Source organism: Danio rerio, chromosome 2, assembly GCF_049306965.1.
Source record: "Danio rerio strain Tuebingen ecotype United States chromosome 2, GRCz12tu, whole genome shotgun sequence".
Classification (NCBI taxonomy): domain Eukaryota; kingdom Metazoa; phylum Chordata; class Actinopteri; order Cypriniformes; family Danionidae; genus Danio; species Danio rerio.
The window spans coordinates 16,001,595-16,020,960 of NC_133177.1; the positions used below are offsets into that span (position 1 = coordinate 16,001,595).

Genomic DNA, 19,366 nt, shown 5'->3' on the forward strand with positions numbered 1-19,366 from the left:
GCAATGCCTAAGGAAAATGGAACCACTTCTCTAAATGTTGCAGATCGAGCAGAACATGCACCTACAATAGACCCAGACAAAGTCCATCTCAGTCAACCAGAGCACCAAACACCATACGCAGGGGAGGGCAGACACATAGAATAAGTGAACTTTTTACTGTCTTTTACTGTGAAAGTATAGATGCCAGCGGACAGAGGAGAGATATTCACCACACTGTTATTTTCCAACACAGGGAACCAACTTAAAGTGAAAATTGACACGGGAGCCCGGTGCAATGTACTCTCCGATGGTGATCTCCAGCATATTGACCCAGGTGCTCATGTTGACACAGCCACATAGTCAACCTTGTGGCTTGTGGTGGCTAGATCGAAAAGACTTTAGGTGTTACTAATGTAAACTTCACATGCGGAGCACTACAGTTCCATGTAGTTGACAGTGATGTAAAACCTTTATTGGGCCTCCAGGACAGTGTCAAACTAGGTTTTGTGCAACTTGGCCCAAATGTGCTGTAAGACTATGTATTGACCCTGTTTATCGCAACAAAGCTCTCCTCAGGCCACATCGTCCTATGAAAACAATAGAACAGGTGGTCTCTGACATGCCAGGGGCCAAGGTGTTCAGCATCAATGATGCAAAGTGTGGATTCTGGCAGGTGCCAATTAGTGATGAGATATTGAAGCTGACCATTTTCATGACCCCGGTGGGCTGATATGCCTTCCTCCGAATGCCCTATGGAATGTCCACAGGGAGCGAAGTTTTCCAAAGGTGTATGAAGCAGCTCTTTGAAGGACAGCCATGTTCAGTTGTTTTTGATGACATTCTTATTTGGGGCAGCACAACAGAGGAGCATGATCTGCGCCTTCGGCTGGTCATGAACAGAATTCGTGCTGTAAATCTTAAGCTGAACCCTGACAAGTGCCGTTGCCAGGTGTCCCCGCTGATAAGCATGATGTTCAGAGGTTCTTGGGAATGACCAATTATTTGTCAAAATTCATCCCAGGCTATAGCGAAATCTCAGCATCCCTGCGTCAACTCCTGCTTCAGGATGTGGAATAGAGCTGGCAGTAACACCACAGGGCAGCGTTCACCAAACTTAAAGAACTCCTGACGAGTCCTCCTGTACTCTAGTACTTTGACGTGCACCAGCCAGAGGTGTTGTCTGCAAGTGCCTCTAAGCATGGCCTGGGTGCTGTCTGTCTACAGAACAACAAACCAGTGGCATTTTCCTTAAGAGCGGTTACAGATACTGAGTCACGATATGCTCAGATTGAGAAGGAGCTGCTGGCCCTTGTGTATACTTGTCAGAAATTTCACGACTATATATATGGCCACCTAGTAACCAGAGAAATGGATCATCAGCCCCTTATCACCATTCTGAAAAAGCTGCTACACTCGGCTTCTGCGCGCCTTCAGAGCATGATGCTAAAGCTGCAGCGTTATAACCTCCATGTAATTTACAAGAGAGGCAAACAGCTATACCTGGCAGATGCACTCTCACGTGAACACCTGCCCTCCACCGATTGGGCCGACACTATTGAAGACTATGATGTGATGACAGTGGAAGCACTCTCCTCAAGGAGAATTGAGGAACTGAGACAGGAGACACAGGCAGACTATCAATGAAGGTGCTTATCTGAGATCATTTCCGTGGTTTGGCCTGATTCATCAAAGAAGCTACCACATGACCTTAGGCAGTTCTATGCCATAAGGAATGAACTAACAGTCGATAATGGCCTGCAGCTCCGTGGACAGCGTTTTGTCATTCCCCACTCTCTGCAACGACATCAGGCAGCTGCATCAAGGTCACCCAGGCATAGAAGCAACAAAGCGCAAGGCCAGAGAAACCATGTTTTGGCGTGGCATATACCAGGACACTGAGCAGGAAGTTTCCAGGTGTGCTTCTTCTAATGCCCTTAGGCCACACCAAACAAAGGAGCCCCTTCAACTACATGAAATACCAGACTTGCCATGGGCCCTTACAGCAGCAGATGTTTTAAAGAGAGGGGGAAAGAACATCTACAGTGAACAGTGGTTGTCGACTCGTACTTCAGCTGGTTTGAAATCAATCAGCTCCCAAACATGACCAGTGTGACCATCATTACCAGGCTAAAGCATCACTTTGCCACCCATGGAGTTCCCCAGCAGCTAATGACTGATAACGCAACATATTTCACAAGCAGGGAGTTTTAAGAATTTGGCTATACATGGGACTTCTGCCATGTCAGAAGCAGCCCCCACTACTCTCAGTCAAATGGGCTAGCTGAGAGGGCTGTACATTCAGCCAAACACCTGTTAGAAAAATGCACATGTGATGGAACAGATGTATATGTGGCACTGCTTAATCTACGCACCATTCCAAGAGATGGACTGCCCTCTCCAGCCCAGCGTTTGCTTTCTCGATACACAAAAACCCTCATTCCCATGACCAAAGCCATGTATGTGCCGAGCATTAAAACACAGATCCGGGCAATTGTAACACAGAACAGACATAGAGGAAAGGCACATTATGACAGGTCAGCCAGTCGTTTGACCCCACTGCAGACAGTAAGGATACAGACAGACAGGGGATATGACAAGTTGGGAACAGTAATAGGGACAGCTCTACAACCAAACAGCTTTAAGGTCCAGAAAGGAGATGCAACTTATGTAAGAAACAGGTGCCACCTTCTACATACACCTGAACAATACACCCAACCTACAACAAGAGAGGTCCCGCTTAACGCTAACAGTGTACCTCTGCCAGAGCCCCAGCCTAATGTCGACCAACCGCAGACAGAACAGGTGCAGGAACCACCTGTAATTGTCACCCGCTCAGGATGAATATCAAAACCCCCTATAAAAAGAATAGACTATATAAGCTCAGATTCTTCTCACCACCTACACTGCATTAGTCTAGGTTCTTTTAACTGTATGCTGTTTACTAGTCTTATGCTATTTACTGTTCTTATGCATTTTTATATTAGGTAAAGCTAAGTTTCAGCTATGCTATTTAAATGTATATATAATGTGTGTGTATAGCAGTTAAAATCTTTCTTTTGCTGTTGTGCATTCTATTTTAGTTGTAATACATGCTCTGGTGTCGTCTTCTAAGAGGGAGGATGTAGATTTTATTTATGGTTGCTTGACTCCCCCTTGTGTTTGTAAGAGGTTACTGAGAATGCCCTTAGAAAGTTACGTGTATAACATGGAAATTGTAGTGTGTTGGTTGGTGAATAAAGAAGACGACGAGACCGCAGTTCCACAAAGAAGTATCTAACGTTTTTCATTCATACACATCTACAGTCCCTTTAATATCAGGGGTCACCACAGTGGAATAAACCGCCAACTTATCCAGCAATATGTTTTACGCAGCGGATGCCCTTTCAGTCACAACCCAGCCCTGGGAAACACTTATACATTATTGCATTCACACCAACACAAACACTACGGTAAATTTAGCTTATTCAATTCACCTTTAGCACTTGTCTTTGGACTGTGGGGGGAAACTAGAGCAGCTGGAGGAAACCCACGCAAAACGAGAAGAACATGCAATGACTTACCTTCTTCTCAAAGCAAAACAACCATTCCCACTGTTATTAATTGATTCTTTAAGGTCTGTCGTTTGATACCACATCCTAAGCTCCCATCTGCACTTGAGACAGCAGAGCATCTGTTTAACTGTGTATTTTGTTTCTATGAACTACCATACGGCATAGTTTCAGAGTATGGAGGGTATTCTGCCAAAAACTCAATATTAACATTATCTTTACATCCCAATATCCCCCCCCCCCCCCCCCCCCAATACAATAGTCAGGTGGAGAAATTGAATAAACAATTAACCAGATTCCTCAGAACATACCGCTGCAACAACCAGACTGACTGAAATCAATAATTAATGTTGGCAAAGTATTTACAGAATTACCTCCATAAGCATGTCACTGGATCAAAATTAGTGCGTTTACAGATGGGATTAATTTGAAATATTAAACGTGTTAACAAAATTAGCGCAATTAACAGAGTTGCAGTTTTTTTTCTTGTTGTAGCTGACATGTGTTCAACATTCAAAGAAATATGGATAAGACCAAGGAAGTACTTTTTGAAGGCAAGTTTCAGTATAAAACAATTAATGTTGCATTACCAGGCTATCCAGCGTTTCCTCTAGAGTTTCATGCAATTTCAGGTGTTTCATTTTTAACTTTCGACTTCTGTTTTAATGGAATTTGATACCACATGGTGAACGGAAAGAAAAACTTCCGCATTTTGTGACTCAGTGGTCCTTTAAGGTAATCAAAAATCGCTGCTGACATGGTAGACTCTTTATAAGTCATATAGTAATATAGTATTATTTTAATCATATTAAAATCAGAGTATTGGTGTCCATATAAATGTACTCAGAAAGAGCCAGATGAAGTCACGAGCTATCAAAGACAGCGCATTCCTCTGCCTTACAGCATACACCCTCCAATGTTTCATTAAGTTTGATGTGTTTCCCCCTTTAACGCAACTTTTGTAAAGCATATGCTTTGTTTTGTTGTGTCAGAATCCTTGTGAAATACAGCCATACTTTGGAACGCTTAGTTTAAGCAAATTTGATGAAGATGATCATGCATGTTGAATCTGAAGGGAGTCGCTCCGGCTGCCCTGTCCTGCGTGCATTGTGTGTGTCTGTGTCTATGTGTGTGTGTGTCTGTTTTTCTTAGTAATAAACCTGCCTAAACGTTGTTGTCTGTAGCCACTAAATCAAAAAGTTACGAATAGCCATGAGATTTCGCTCTCAGCTCACATCATTCAAAAGAAAAGGGCCACATTGTCCCCCAATAATGACAACAGACTGGACTGTCTTAGCAACTGGTTGAATGCAAAGGAGGACTAAGCAAAGTTGTGTTTGCTTCATAATTAATAGAGCTGTGAACCTACACTAGTCTCACGGTTCGGTTCGGTTCGGTTACGATTATCATGCCATCGATTCAGTTCAATTCGATATTTCGGTGCATCACGGTGCATTGACGGTGCTTTTCATACACAGTTTTATATTTTCTTCACAGCAGCAGTTCTTGTATTAAAATGTATGAATATATTTATATATTATTTGTTATACAATTTTGTCATTTAATACAAATAGTCAGAAATATAAACTGTACCTTTAAACAACACGAGCATTTAGCAAATAATATAAACAAATATAAATATCCAGCTCACTTTGTGATCCTTGTCTAGTTCTCTTACACATCTTTGATTGGTCACACTCTCAACAAAAACGGTTGCGATTGGCTCTTGCGCGCTGCGCTCTTCACAGATGAGTGATACTGATAAGCGGCGGGCGGCAGCGGCGATCACAGCTGATGCATGATAGACACGGTGGAAAAAACTTTGCAGACTCGTGTTCGTTTCTGTATCCAGGAGAGGATAAGAAAAGTCATGCCAGCAGGTCAAATGGGCCACTGTGTGTGTGTGTGTGAAAGAGAGAGAGAGAGAGAGAGAGAGAGAGAAAAGTGAAAGACTGATCCAGCAAACACACACAGTGAAATTGTGCACAGTTTATGAGTTTTAAGTAGTTAGATCGTTGTATTTACTCGCGCTCGCCTCCCTCGTGACAGAGCGCATATGAGGTAAATGACGTCAGTAATAACCGGTTATGGTTATTACTGAACCAATACCGAATTGTCTGCGTCTGCATCGCGGTGCACTGAATAAACGGTTAATTTTGACACTCCTAATAATTAATGTTCTCAACTCACAGCAATACAACTTTTCAATGAGTGCAATTGTTTGTATTCAATACTTTATTGTTATTATAATTTTCCATATTTTGCAATGTCTTTTATGTGTTTATGATTTATTGTGGGTATGTTGTTGACATGAAGAAATATGCGTTACAAGGTAAAAAAAAAATTCTAAGAAAGAATTACATTTTGAATTTAAATAGTTTTTGTCTAGCGTTTAAATAAATTTTACATTTAAATATCAAAAATGACTTTGAATAGCGAAAATGAAAAAGTTTTAGTCTTTTAATGTGATTACTCGCAATAAATTTTCGCGAAAAAAAATGTGATTAATTAGGTTTTTTTTTTTTTTTTTTTTTTTTTTTTTTTTTAATCGATTGACAGCACTAATTTTAAGATATCAACCACTGTTATTCCCTTGGTCAGGTGACCCCACAGATGTTCCAGCAGTGTATGACTGGTTAAGGAAAAGTGAGGCTACATGGTATTCAGCTCACATTCACTTAAGACAAGCTGTAAGGAGATTCAAGAACGAAGCCGATCGTTAGTGTCATCATATGCCTGAATACAGCGCCAGGCAATTATAATTACTTACATTTATATAGTACATTTATATATACTCATCCACCAGCAATGTGAAGCATTTACTTGGATGATGCGACAGCAGCCATATTACGCTAGACCGCACAGAAACCACCAGCTGATTGGTAGAAGAAGAGGAGGAGACTGAATGATAAAGCTACTTATGACATGAGGATGGTTAGGAGCCAGGATGGGCAGAGGTCAGTGTTTAAATTTGGCCAGGATGCCAGGGTTTAACCCCTACTCTTTTTCGAAGACCATCCTGAGATTTTTTTATGACCCCAGAGCGTCGGTTTAAAGAGCCCATATTATACATTAAAAAGGGTCAAAAATCAGTTATATGGGTCTCAAACAACATGCTGATATGCATGCAAGGTCAAAAAACACTTTCATGGTCTTATATGAATTTATTTTTACCAAATTATCCCAGCCACTCCCATATGAATTGTTCAGCGATGCATTTTTTCCCAAACTTCTTAAGCAGGTCGCACACCAGAAGCGCCGCTCGGCGCCGCGACACGGCGCGTACATGACAGATTAAAGTATCACACACCAGACGCTAGAGTTGGGGTCGAGTCCACCTTTGTCGAGTCCAAGTCGAGACCAAGTCCTTAACCAGTCGAGTACAAGTCCAAGTCCGAGTCCAAAAGGGGTCGAGTCGGACTTAAGTCCGAGTCCTTAACATCCGAGTCCGAGTCGAGTCCGGCCGAGTCCAGACAGTCTTAAAACTCATTTATTAATTTTTCTTTTGGCTTAGTCCCTTATTTATCAGGGGTCGCCACAGAACGAACTGCCAACTAGTCCAGCATATGTTTTACAGAGCGGATGCCCTTCCAGCCGCAACCCATTTGCTCTCATTCACACTCACACACCACGGCCATTTTAGTAAATTAAATTCCCCTATACTGCATGTGTTTGGACTGTGAGGGAAACCGGAGCACCCGGAGGAAACCAACACCAACACACGGAGAACATGCAAACTCCACACAGAAACACTCCTGGCCCAGTCGAGACTCGAACCAGTGACCTTCTTGCTGTGGGGCAACAGTGCTAAGCATTGAGCCATGGTGCCACCTAAGTAAAAAAGTGTAAAATAATAATAATAATAATGAATCAAATATATTTTTCTATTAACAATTAACTGTTAAATGAAAATTTTAAACTTTTGGTACATTTTTACAAAATGCCTTGTATTTTTTGTTAGCTTGCTTCAAATGAAAATGAAAATTGGAGGATATATGTAGAATTTTTATTATTTTACAAGAGTCACGCGTTTGAGATTATTCTAATGCCACTTTTTCACATTTCTTGTTTAAATTACGCTTGCATTACCAAGCCAACAATGCATTTTTTTACATTAATTCCAGAAAACTCTGTTATCAGCCCCAGTGTGGAAAATTAAACCATATTCATGCGGACTGACCCAGATCTGCACAGAACATAAAGGTTCAGCAAAGGGAGACCATTTGGCTTCACCGCTGTCTTAACAGGGAATCAACAGTCAGATGAATTTTGTTCTAAATAAACAAAGAGTAAATAAATAGCAGGGGCGATTAGGTGCAAAATAAAACCAGTGGGAATCAGACTGAAAAAATAGTCCAGTGCAGATTTCTAGGCACATGATCTGGGTCTATCTGTTAATGATAGCCTGAAACAGGGGTTCTCAATGTCTGCATTAAAAGTTCCAAATCTGAATTTTTTTTATTAAGGTCAAAGGTATGAAACAATTGATATTACATAACTTGTTTTTAATAAACATCCATAAGATGCAGCACCATGGCGCAGTGGGTAGCACAATGGCCTCACAGCAAGAAGGTTACTGATTCGAGCTGGCTTAGGGCAAAATAAACACATACTTATCTGTTCATTGAACTTTGAACTGTCTATTCTCTTAATCAATTCTTTTCAGTGAGGCCGACATCTTCTTCCATTAAAATGATTGATTTGCTGCAGTGTGTTAAAACAGGCGTGTGCGCGCAATTATCCAGCATGATCATGATTAGGCCCAGCCCTAACCAATTTGGAGCCCTAGGCAAGATTTCAGGTGAATTCCAGTAAATTCCACTGCTAGTGTAGATATACTCATAAGACACTTATTAGCTTTGTCTTGGACATTCTTTCATTTTAATAAAGCAAGTGTACATTCCAAATACTTAGAAGTTTTTGCAACTCTGGAACACCTCTAAAAAATACGCAGCGATTATGCATTGTGAAACCTGTGTAAGTTTTGCAAGTGGACAAAACAAAAATTAAAACAATATGATGATGATCTTATTTTAACTAAACATGCTATGAAGCAGAAAAGAAGGATGAAGAGTCAGACAGGTAAAATTAGGCCTAAAACAGTTCACAATTCAGGTCTAAAAAGACAACAGATAATTCTCATTCATTCATTCATTCATTTTCTTTTCGACTTAGTCCCTTTATTAATCAGGGGTCGCCACAGCGGAATGAACCGCCAACAACCATGTTTTACACAGCGGATGCCCTTCCCTTCATATGCTATGGCTAATTTAATTCATCAATTCACCTATAGTTTTTGGACTGTGGGGGAAACCGGAGCTCCCGGAGAAAACCCACGCCAACACGGTGAGAACATGCAAACTCAACACAGAAACATCAACTGACCCAGCCGTAGCTCGAACCAGCGACCTTCTTGCTGTAAGGCGACAGTGCTACCCACTGCGCTACCGTGCAGCCCACAGATAATTCTATAAAACACATCTTTTTGTACCTTATGGAATTGTCAAATTAAATTAATATTCTTGCAAAAGACTTCTCAAATGATCTTAATACATCACTCCTGTTGTGTCTTTGTGTTCCAGTTACATTTAGGACAATTTCTGTTATTTATTTAGAATATTAATTGTATAATAATAATAATAATAATAATTTTCATATATTTAAAAAAATTATATATATATATAATATATATATATATATATATATATATATATATATATATATATATATATATATATATATATATATATAGAGGGTGGGGGGCTTTTGAGGATAGGTCATGGTCCTGGTCCTCAGTTCAAAAGACAGTGATGATGACATCAGCATACAACTATGCATCATTCTGAATCATTTTAAAATGAAACATTTGAGATGATTAATTATGCAATACACATATTCTTGCACTCTGTCATTGAATACATATAAATAGAATTAGAAATGTGTCATTATCAGATTGTCTCTTGCATATTCAACATGTAGGGCAGATATATACTGCTACTCACAATCAGTAATGTTTATTCTCACACAGATGACTCACAATGTGTACGCAGGCACCCCTAATCTCTCCAATGTCTCTCATCAAAATATTACCTGAATATTATTTTTTACACAAAGTCAAACCTCATTCTATCTTTAAAAAGATTAAATTATTGCTTGAATTTGTGGACTTAGTCCAGTGATTATCCATTCTGAATGTTGTCTGGATTTGAATATAACTCTACATTAAATCCATTTGTGCTTATATTGACTTAATTTAGCTTGGAGTTGCATATTATATTATTACAACATTTTTGCTATTCCATCATTTAATTACTGTAATTTTACACACTCGTTATACTCTCCTAACCTTACCCTCAAAAGCAGAAGCTGATCTGGGATCTGGGATGAGTTTATTATACGGAACGCGTCCGTCAGTCAGCATGTATAGGCTACACTGATTCAGAAATGTGATGATCGACGCACATCTTTAATGGAAAGAAAGTGAATGCAGACGTTTTTGTATTCATTTTAACGTGCTTTCAAGCCAAAATAAAGCAAAAGCACAATTCTCTTGAACAGCTCTTGCAGTTCTATCGCATTTCAGATCGCTGTGTTGATGGTACTTTCACTTTTCATAGAAAGATTAAGCATAAGGTGGAAGAATTGGAAAATTAATCGGGATGATAGCGGGATGTCTTTACAAGAGTTACAGGAAAAATTTGAATATTAAGGAGTGCGGATTTGAGAAGCCCTGGCTTAAATCAAGCGCTGAACGCATAATTCTCTGGCTCAGAGCCAAAGCGCAAAACTTTGAATTTGGCAGTTATTTGCGGATATATTGACACAAATATAAACAACAAAACAATATCGCCAGTATGTTTTAACATCATCCCTACGATATGAATGTACAATTCAAGTAAATAAGCTCTCACCTTTCTTTGTTTTCTTTTAACATGTCGGTAGAAGACAAATTATTGCTGATTTTGAAGACATTATTGTCCTAAACTTAGCCACGCATTGTGTGATATGGCTATTTCTGGTTACACGTTTAAGGTGATGACGTGCTGCTGCTGCCTGCTGGTACGGTGCGGTGGCATAAATAAAAGCTGGCATGCAGCCAGAGAGATCGCTAATTCTTGTTATAGTTTTTTGCTGTTATTTATTCATTTTAAATATCTTATATTTGTTTTGGAAATGATGTGGACTCGACTGGACTCGTGATATTTTCCGAGTCCAAAATGTCCAAGTCCGAGTCAAGTCCGAGTAAAAGTTTACCCAAGTCCGTGACAAGTCCGAGTCCAATCAAAACTGGACTCGAGTCCGGACTCGAGTCCGAGTCCAAGGTCGAGTACCCCAACACTACCAGACACGCACATTCGAATGATATTTAACATGAAACTAATCAGATGGCGCTCTGTGGCGCGGCTGAAAAATGAACTGCGTCCTGAGCCGTCGCCGGGCGCCGCCGACAGCCGCCGACTTGCGGCGCCGGTGTGTGTATTCTGATAGAAACCTATGTTTAGAATTCTAAAATACATGGCGCTGCGCGCCGCCGAGCGGCGCTTCTGGTGTGCGACCTGCTTTAGAGCGAAGCTAATCTGCGCGAATTAGACCTATGACAGCCTGTTGTGATTGGTTGACAGCGTTCATCGCGAGACAAATGCCCAGCACGGTTTGTCCAGCCCCTGGGTCCCCAACATTGGTATAGGATCCAATCGCAGCACAACATGCTTCATAGTAAAACTTACTCAACAGTATTATTCAAACACTTTACCACCAAAAGCAGTGTAGTCAAACACGAGCTTATTGCTCCCTTCTTAACTATGACACACATTCATATTCAACAGCAAACGGCAGTTTAACACAAGCTCACAAACGCTTTTAAATCTGTAAACAAAGTGGCACGCGTCATGTTTTCAACGTGGCATTAGACGCGATATGAGATTCTAAAGAGTTAACCTGATACAATTCAACTGGTTACAAGTAACAAAACACAATTAAATACATAATTTGCAAGCTAGATAAATAAGTAAACAGCCTTTTACTTACACTTATTAAATGTGTCATGGGCCAGGTCTGATTTCAATAATTATCTTTCATTTTGGAGCTTTTCTCCCTTCTCAGTTGTAGCTGTTCACAACATTTGTAGCTTTTTCCGACATTTCACATCTCTGCTTAAACCTGCTGCTTTTTCCAGTTGAAAGGGAGTTGGTAGATGGTGCACAGACCTCAGAACCCATCCTTATCGATGGGGAGGAGGCATACCAAATACATAAGATCCTGAATTGCAGACGCCAAATCTACAATACTTAGTAGACTGGGAAGGGTTCGGCCCTATGGAGAGGTCTTGGGTCAATCAGGAGAACATTATCAATCCATCTCGAACCCAGGAATTCCACCCACTTCACCCAGAGAAGCCGGCCCCTTGACTGCATGGAAGAAGCTGGTGTCAATTGCCTCTTTGCATCAAGAGCCACACACAGAGGGGGGTTCTGTAACCATCTCGACCCCGGCTATACCCCTTATCAACCAGCAGATGTTATCATCACTGGAATACAAGCCATTAACTAAACTAAAATTCCACAATTCCGTTCAGGAGAACCACCCTATATATATATATATATATATATATATATAGGGTGGGCCATTTATATGGATACACCTTAATAAAATGGGAATAAAGGGGTGATATTAACGTCCTGTTTGTGGCACATTAGTATTTGTAAGGGGGCAAACTTTCCAAGATGGGTGATGATCCAACTTTTGTTTTTTCAATAGGAAGATGGTCATTTGACACATGAAACTTATTTGAAATTTTACAAGAAAAACAATGGTGTGCTTGTTTTTCTTGTGAAATTACCAATACATTAGGTATGTCTTCCTATAAAAAAAAAACTAAGTTGGATCCAAAATGAGTGACTTCAAAATGGCCACCATGGTCGCCAAGCATCTTGAAAAGTTTGCCCCCTCACATATACCTATGTGCCACAAACTTAAATATTAATATTACCAACCATTCCCATTTTATTAAGGTGTATCTGTGAAGAGTATGTAGACCTATCTGTTTGTCATTTGTTGTCTTGCGTGTCGCCTTCATGTTTCACTGCAGAGCACATGTTCTTTGTTTTGACAGTTCGCCATGTGCTTCGCTGTCAGCGTATCCTTTTCCCCACCTCCTTGTTATCCTAGTTATTATCTTATTAAGCAATGATTATTGTCACCTGTAGCTCTTTGATTTTCTCCTCTATTTAATTCCCGTTTGCGCTTGTCTTGTGTGTTTTACTAGCTCACTCGCTCTAGATTCGCGTTTTGTCCTGTCCTGTCTTGTTTATCACTTTTGCTTCATAGATATTAGTTTCGGTTTCGTTTCTTGCCTCCTCTACTCATCTCTCTTCTGCCCTGTCAGGCCATTCTTTTGGTGTCATTGTTTGTGGCTCTCTGACTCCACCACCAGCTGGACCCGTTCCTCCTGGAGAGCTGAGGAGGGTTTTTCACGCTTGCTCCACACTCCACCTATTCCTGATCAGGAGCCGATGCAGTTGGGGCATCTGCGACTAACCACGCAGGAGAAAGGACATCGGTTGGCTAGGGGTCTGTGCCTGTACTGTGGGAAACTGGGTCATCAGGCTGTCCGGTGCCCGTTAAAAGCCCCAGCTCACCAGTAGTACAGGGGGGTTTTGGTGGGCACAGTCCCTTGCTTTGACACCCCCACATATCGTACCTCACTCGTCGTCCATTCGTGCTCTTCCCTGATCGACTCCGGAGCCGAGAGCAACTTTTTAGACAGCACCACCGCTGAGTCCTGGGGCATTCCTGCTATCCCTCTTTCCTCTCCTATCACTCTTCGTTCCCTGAATGTTTTTACCATCACCTCCATCACCCATTCCACTCCTTCTGTAAGTTTATTTTTTCTGGCAATCACCGTGAGTATATTAATTTATATTTATCGGACTCCCCGAGTGCTCCTGTAGTATTGGGGCACCCGTGGCCAACCAAACACAATACTCATGTTGATTGGTCAACTAGTTCTGTGTTATCTTGGAGTCTGTCTTCTGGTTCTGTTTCTCATGTGTTGCAGGTCGAAGCTGTAGATCTCTCCAGAGTCCCGTCGGAATACCACAATCTGCGTCGGGTCTTCAGCAAGTCCTGGGCCACTTCCTTACCTCCCCACGACCATATGATTGTGCCATCCATATGATTGAGCTCCTCCCAGGCTCTTCTCCACCCAGGGGTCAGTTGTATTCCCTTTTACGTCCTGAAAGAGAGGCCATGGACAGGTACATTCAAGAGTCATTAAAAGCTGATCTCATTCGTCCCTCTTCCTCTCCGGGTGGGGCTGGGCTCTTCTTTGTTAAAAAGAAGGATGTCTCTCTTTGTCTCACGCTCAAACTTTGCCACGAAACCATATGTCAGTCAGTAGAAGATGGGTGTAACTTTATCAACAGTTCAAACCAGACTACTCCCAATGCCCAATGCCCTTTAAGGGGGCAACCCGCAGTTCTGTACCTGTGTGCCTTGCTTGAGTCTGCGCTTTTCTTATTTTTCCAGCAAAGAAACCCAGTTTTCGCAAGTTTGCGCCTTGCGTACCCTCCGACCTGCAGTGCAAATTTCACGCCTCAAGAAGGACATCAAAGGACTCTATCCTCCAGCGCATCGAAAGAACTCGCAAAAAGATAGACAGAAAAACCCCACCAAATCCAGGTATTTAGTTATGCAATAAAGCTGTGCTCCTGAAAAAAAAGGTGTTTTTATAATCTTGGTTATTCTTAATAGTGTGTGGAACTGAGGTAGATTTGCCATTCTTTTATCTAAACTCTTAATTTCCTTGATTGTTCTCTTTTCCACGTTTGTTCTATGTTTGACATTATGTTTGTGCGTTTGTTTGTTATATGTTAGACTAATCAATAAATCCCATTATAATCAAATGGACTGTATTGTTTGCCTCACAGAAAAAGTCACTTTTTGATCGATTTTTGCTACAAGCTGTTCTTAAGTTTTCATAAATTATAAATGATTAATCTACTTCACAAGAAGTAGTGTTAACTCCCTTTCTAAAAATTAGATCATTACAGAGTCCGCTTGGACGAGCGGACGAGGTCTGGTTGTATTTATTTGGTCAAATTAACAGTAAGTTAATTTGGAATATTAATAATTAATAATTATTTGTTATTATTGATAATAAATATTCATAATCTGAGAGTACGCTCGAACGAGCGGGCATAATTATTGAGATTTTTTTTTTTTTTCAAATTAACCATAGGTTAATTCGGAATATTAATAATTAATAATAACTCATTATTATTAATCATTGATATTCATAAACTGAGCTAATTTCGCTACAGTATTTAAATGGCTCACCATAAAGAAAATCCCTTTCGTCATTATTTCTCCAATGACAAATCATCTGATGAACTAATCTGTAACTGGCTATAGAGTTGGGGACATAAACAAGACAGCCTGATAAATCCTATTGATTTTTTTACTTATATACACTCATCAGCCATAAACTGTTATTGCTCGAACTACAGGTGATGAAGAAAATCATAAATGGAGATGTTTTATTGCAGCAGCTTGTTGATGCCCTGTCTGTTACAGACAAACTCAATTATTTGATCCTCCTACTTTGCATATGTGCTCGGCTTCTCAAGTTACACTTCACCACTGGACACAGAATGTTATAAAATTCATATTATTAGCCTCTCAGACACACAAAGTGTGTTTATAAAAGGTATATACACATTAGTCCATTTTATTCTGAGTGTTTGTGAGGTTTATTTTAAAAGATATTACAATAAGGTTTTTTTGTTGGCTGCAAGACCAATGCAATAACTGGCACTCTAAAGCCACATTAACACAAACTATTGCAATTAGAGATTGACTAGGCCACCCAGTACATTACCTGGGACATAAAGTACAGGTTCGTACCTCTGACAAAGACAATGAGACGTGGATATAGAAAAATATGGTTTCGCTTATTACAATTCAATGTGGACCACAAATATTAACAAGACTCTTAACATGCACTCTTTAAAAGGCACTAGTGGAGGTAATTACAAAAAATATATATCCTCATCCAACCAGAGGAGCTGGGGCTTACCACAGTCAAGCAGGCTAGGCACTGGGCCCAAAAATGACCCACAGATTCACACGTGCACACTTTTAGATTCAAAACACCACACAGTGAACTTCAATGCACACAAGTGAGCAAAAGACTAATTCATAGAAAAAGAGTCACACAGCGGCCCTACTGCCCATACTTGACACCCCCAGCTCCTGAAAGCAGCTACCAGCCACTCAGGGGGCACGGAGGTGACAGGCCCCAGCTAATTACACAGTGTACATTAAAAATTAAAGCACAAGGTCGCAATGTTAGAACAGAACCACAAATGCCGCGATTGAAGCAAAGCATTCCTTGAGACCACACACTTATTTTACGTTTCCCACTTTTGTAAATATGCAAAAGAAACAATGATCAAAGATAACAAATATGCAAAAAGAAAAAAACTAATACAAAAGCAGCTAAATAAAATCAAAGAAACAACAAATCAGAAACAAAACCAAATCTAGAAATAAAACCAAAACGAAAAAAAAAAAAAACAGAAACAAAAACAAAACAGCAGCATCCAGCATGTGTCAAGAGCAGGAGGAGATGCTCAAGTCGCAGTGCAATCGCTGCACGAGATGCCAATCATCCCTCCGACAGAGCAAGGCTTCCGAACAAATAACTAGCGACCGGGAAGACAGCTGTCACGGGAGCGTGCAGAAGTGTCAACAAAATCACAAGGGAAAGTTTAGCAACATGAAACATGATTTCATAAAGCTCACGATGCCCCACAGCAGCCACTCTACAGTTTAACAGCAGCCGAACTCACACCAGCCAAATGCAAGGCAGTGACACACCCACCACAGGGAGTCAGCTGGACGATGACGCAACTTCCACTATTCTCAGATGGGCTTTTATACACCTCTTAACAACCCCCAGTTAGTAATGGACATACGCAAATGCTTAATGCATAACATATGCTACACTTATAAACAATCTCTTTATAAACTACACAATTTATGAGGCTACTGAAGAATAAACTGAATATGCATTATGATCCTAGTATATTGATCACAGTGAAATATATAAGCGCTCATTTTATATACTGTAACTGTTTTCACTGTTAATGACAAAATCATCCATTGTGCCAGCCAGTTTCAATTTATTTGTTAAATATAGTTAAAGTTGAAATCTGAAGGATGAGAGAAATTAAAAACTCACTGTAAGGATGGAGATTGCCGCACGTCTGGCTGTAATGCATGATTTTTAAAACTATAAACTGCATATTTATGACAGTCTGTAAAGATAAAATTACTTAAAACACCTTAATATTTCAAAGAAAGTAGATGAAGTTTGCATAACCAATGATGGATCTTATCCACCCACAATCTATAAATAACCATCAGCTGGTGTGTGGTGAGCTTTCTAGCAAAATATGGCTGCCGTCATGTCATCCCGGTGGATGCTGCACACAGGTGGTGGATGAGGAGATTCCCCCAATGTGTAAAGCACTTTGAGTATCCAAGTGCTATATAAATTTAATAAATTATTATTATAATTATAATGTAGCCTGCTTTTTGATTACCTGTCCTGCGGATTAACAGCAGCACAGCGACTATCCTATTTACTGATATTTATATTCAAGTGCCCTCTTGCTTCCCCCTTATTTCTCTCATACTTTGTTATATAGGTTACTTAACTTTAATTCAGAATTTCCTTCTTTTTAGTTGTTTGTAGAGACTATATTCTGTTTTATTTGAACTGTAAATCTTTTGTTGTTATTGCAATAACAAACATACAATAAATAAATTAATAAAAAATTAATCACGCCATGTGATCGGTCATCATGACTGCAATAAACTATGAGCCCCAGTGTCTCTGCCACCACCTGTACTTGGCAAATCTTGTTGATTGCCGGTTGCAGCCATAGTTCATGTTGACCGCACCTATTCAATAAAAGAGAACTCCAGGAAGTTTGTACAGCCCACTTGAATGTCAAGTCCCACCCACTTGAAGCTGACCAGCCCATTTGGAGCTGGCTCTGACCTCTGTTCATATCTTTCTCACTCCATGAGGTTAATGTACTTCTTCAGTTAAGATCTACATATTTCCACCCATTTTACCACTGAGTGAAAATTCCATTCAACAGTAAATTAATAGCACACCAACAAGCGGCATAATTTGGTTTAGTCATTAATATTGAGAGACATACAAATACAATGAGAGTAAAGCATTCAAATAAACTACCTATATTTTATGTGGTAGCAATGCAAATAGTGATGCATTGTTTTTCCCAGATTAATTTGTAACATCCAAAATCAGCTATCTATGTGGTAAAATATTGCACGGCTTTTAATTTCAATAAAATCTTTTTGCGAGTCTCAATTAAAGCAAGGTTACAGCGAGATAAATTTGTAAACACAGTCTTACCAGGTATGAGACACAGCCACGGTGAAGCGCCTGCGTTGGCGGACAGTTTTATTCATCACCAGTTTTCTGAACATGCCTGAGGAGGTCTGGCCTGACTTACTTGCACCAGCTGTTAGCTCTTTCACCTCAGACTGGCAGACTTTGTCCAAATCAATCTCCATCCTCTGAGTGACAGGGCTAATGTCAGAATTTTGCTTTAAATCCATGAGGAAGTATCATGCGCAGAGCCTTATATCCAGTAGTTGGATTGTAATAGTGTTTGATGATTTGTTATGGAAGCCAGACTCCCTTTCACATTCATTCTCTGTCACTATTAGTTTACTCCTACCCTTTTCCCTCTATCCCTCTTGCCTAATTGTTAGGCTTCTGCCCAGTAGACCCTCCTTTCCCAAGAGTTCTTCTGGAACATTCTTGCGGTCTTGACATGTCAATCTGCTTGGCCTAGTTTGGATGAAGTGTGAATTTAATACGAACATATGCTAAAAAAAGAAGGGGTGCCAATTGGTAATGGCAATACCAGGTGTCAACAGCACTCTTCTGTTCGCACAGTGTTATTGACAATGTAAAATTAGTAAATTAAGATTATTGGCGTACTAGTCATGTAGATAAAGAAAATGTTTTTTTTTTTATCTTTAAATTTACATTGTTGTTTCTACTGTTATTTAAATTAATTTCTTTTTAAATGTAATAAGAATAATATTACTAATTCTTTTGAGTAAAAGAGTTCCTACACTATTTTTAAAGTACTGGATGATAGTATTTAATATAATATTAAAGTATGACCTTTTTTGTGTGAAAAATGATTATTTCATAGGCATTAGGCAATTTTGGAAAATGCTTTAGACCACAGTGCTAAACCAAGTCCCAAGTTCCAAAACACAATATGGCAGTCAGCTGTAGGGGGTGTGACTAGTAATGAAAGGAAGAATGAAGCGCTAAGTGCACAGGAGTGACATTTACAAATTGACCAAATATAGAGATGGAAGAAATAAAATAAGAGATAAAAATAAAATTGATATAATCTATAAGGTTGATATTGTATATAAAATGTATTATGTATGTCAATATATTATACAGTAATATGATCTGTTAAAAAAAAAAAAAACAATTTGAGAGAAAAAATATTACTTAGGGCACAATCACACTATGCTATCTGAACCATGCACAGGTGTGTTTCCTCAGGCGCGGTTCAGTTGGTCGGCTCTGGCCAGATTGAAAGATTTGTGCCAGAGTATGTTTCACTTGGGCTTTGGCGAGGTACGCTTGAAGTATGAGTGCAAAGTATGCCTGAGCCCGAAACCGAAGATGAGATGTGACTATTAGGGACTGTTTCATTTGGATTCATTAATCATTCTTACTTTTTGATGAAAGCAAACTGTCGCAAACC

At 39.9% G+C, this 19,366-nt stretch overlaps 1 protein-coding gene across 7 annotated transcripts in view; it reads right to left on the bottom strand.

The window, feature by feature from the left end:
- Positions 1–19,366, bottom strand: part of pde4bb (phosphodiesterase 4B, cAMP-specific b) — a 163,707-nt gene that overhangs the window by 81,611 nt on the left and 62,730 nt on the right. Inside the window, exon 1 of one of the 7 annotated variants that reach the window (XM_068213684.2) lies at positions 17,980–18,417. The exons of the other annotated variants lie outside the window; for them this stretch is intronic. Coding sequence (XP_068069785.1) covers positions 17,980–18,185 — 206 coding nt within the window. The 5' untranslated portion in view covers positions 18,186–18,417. Of the gene's footprint in view, positions 1–17,979; positions 18,418–19,366 lie in introns of those variants that run through there. 7 annotated transcript variants of the gene reach the window in all.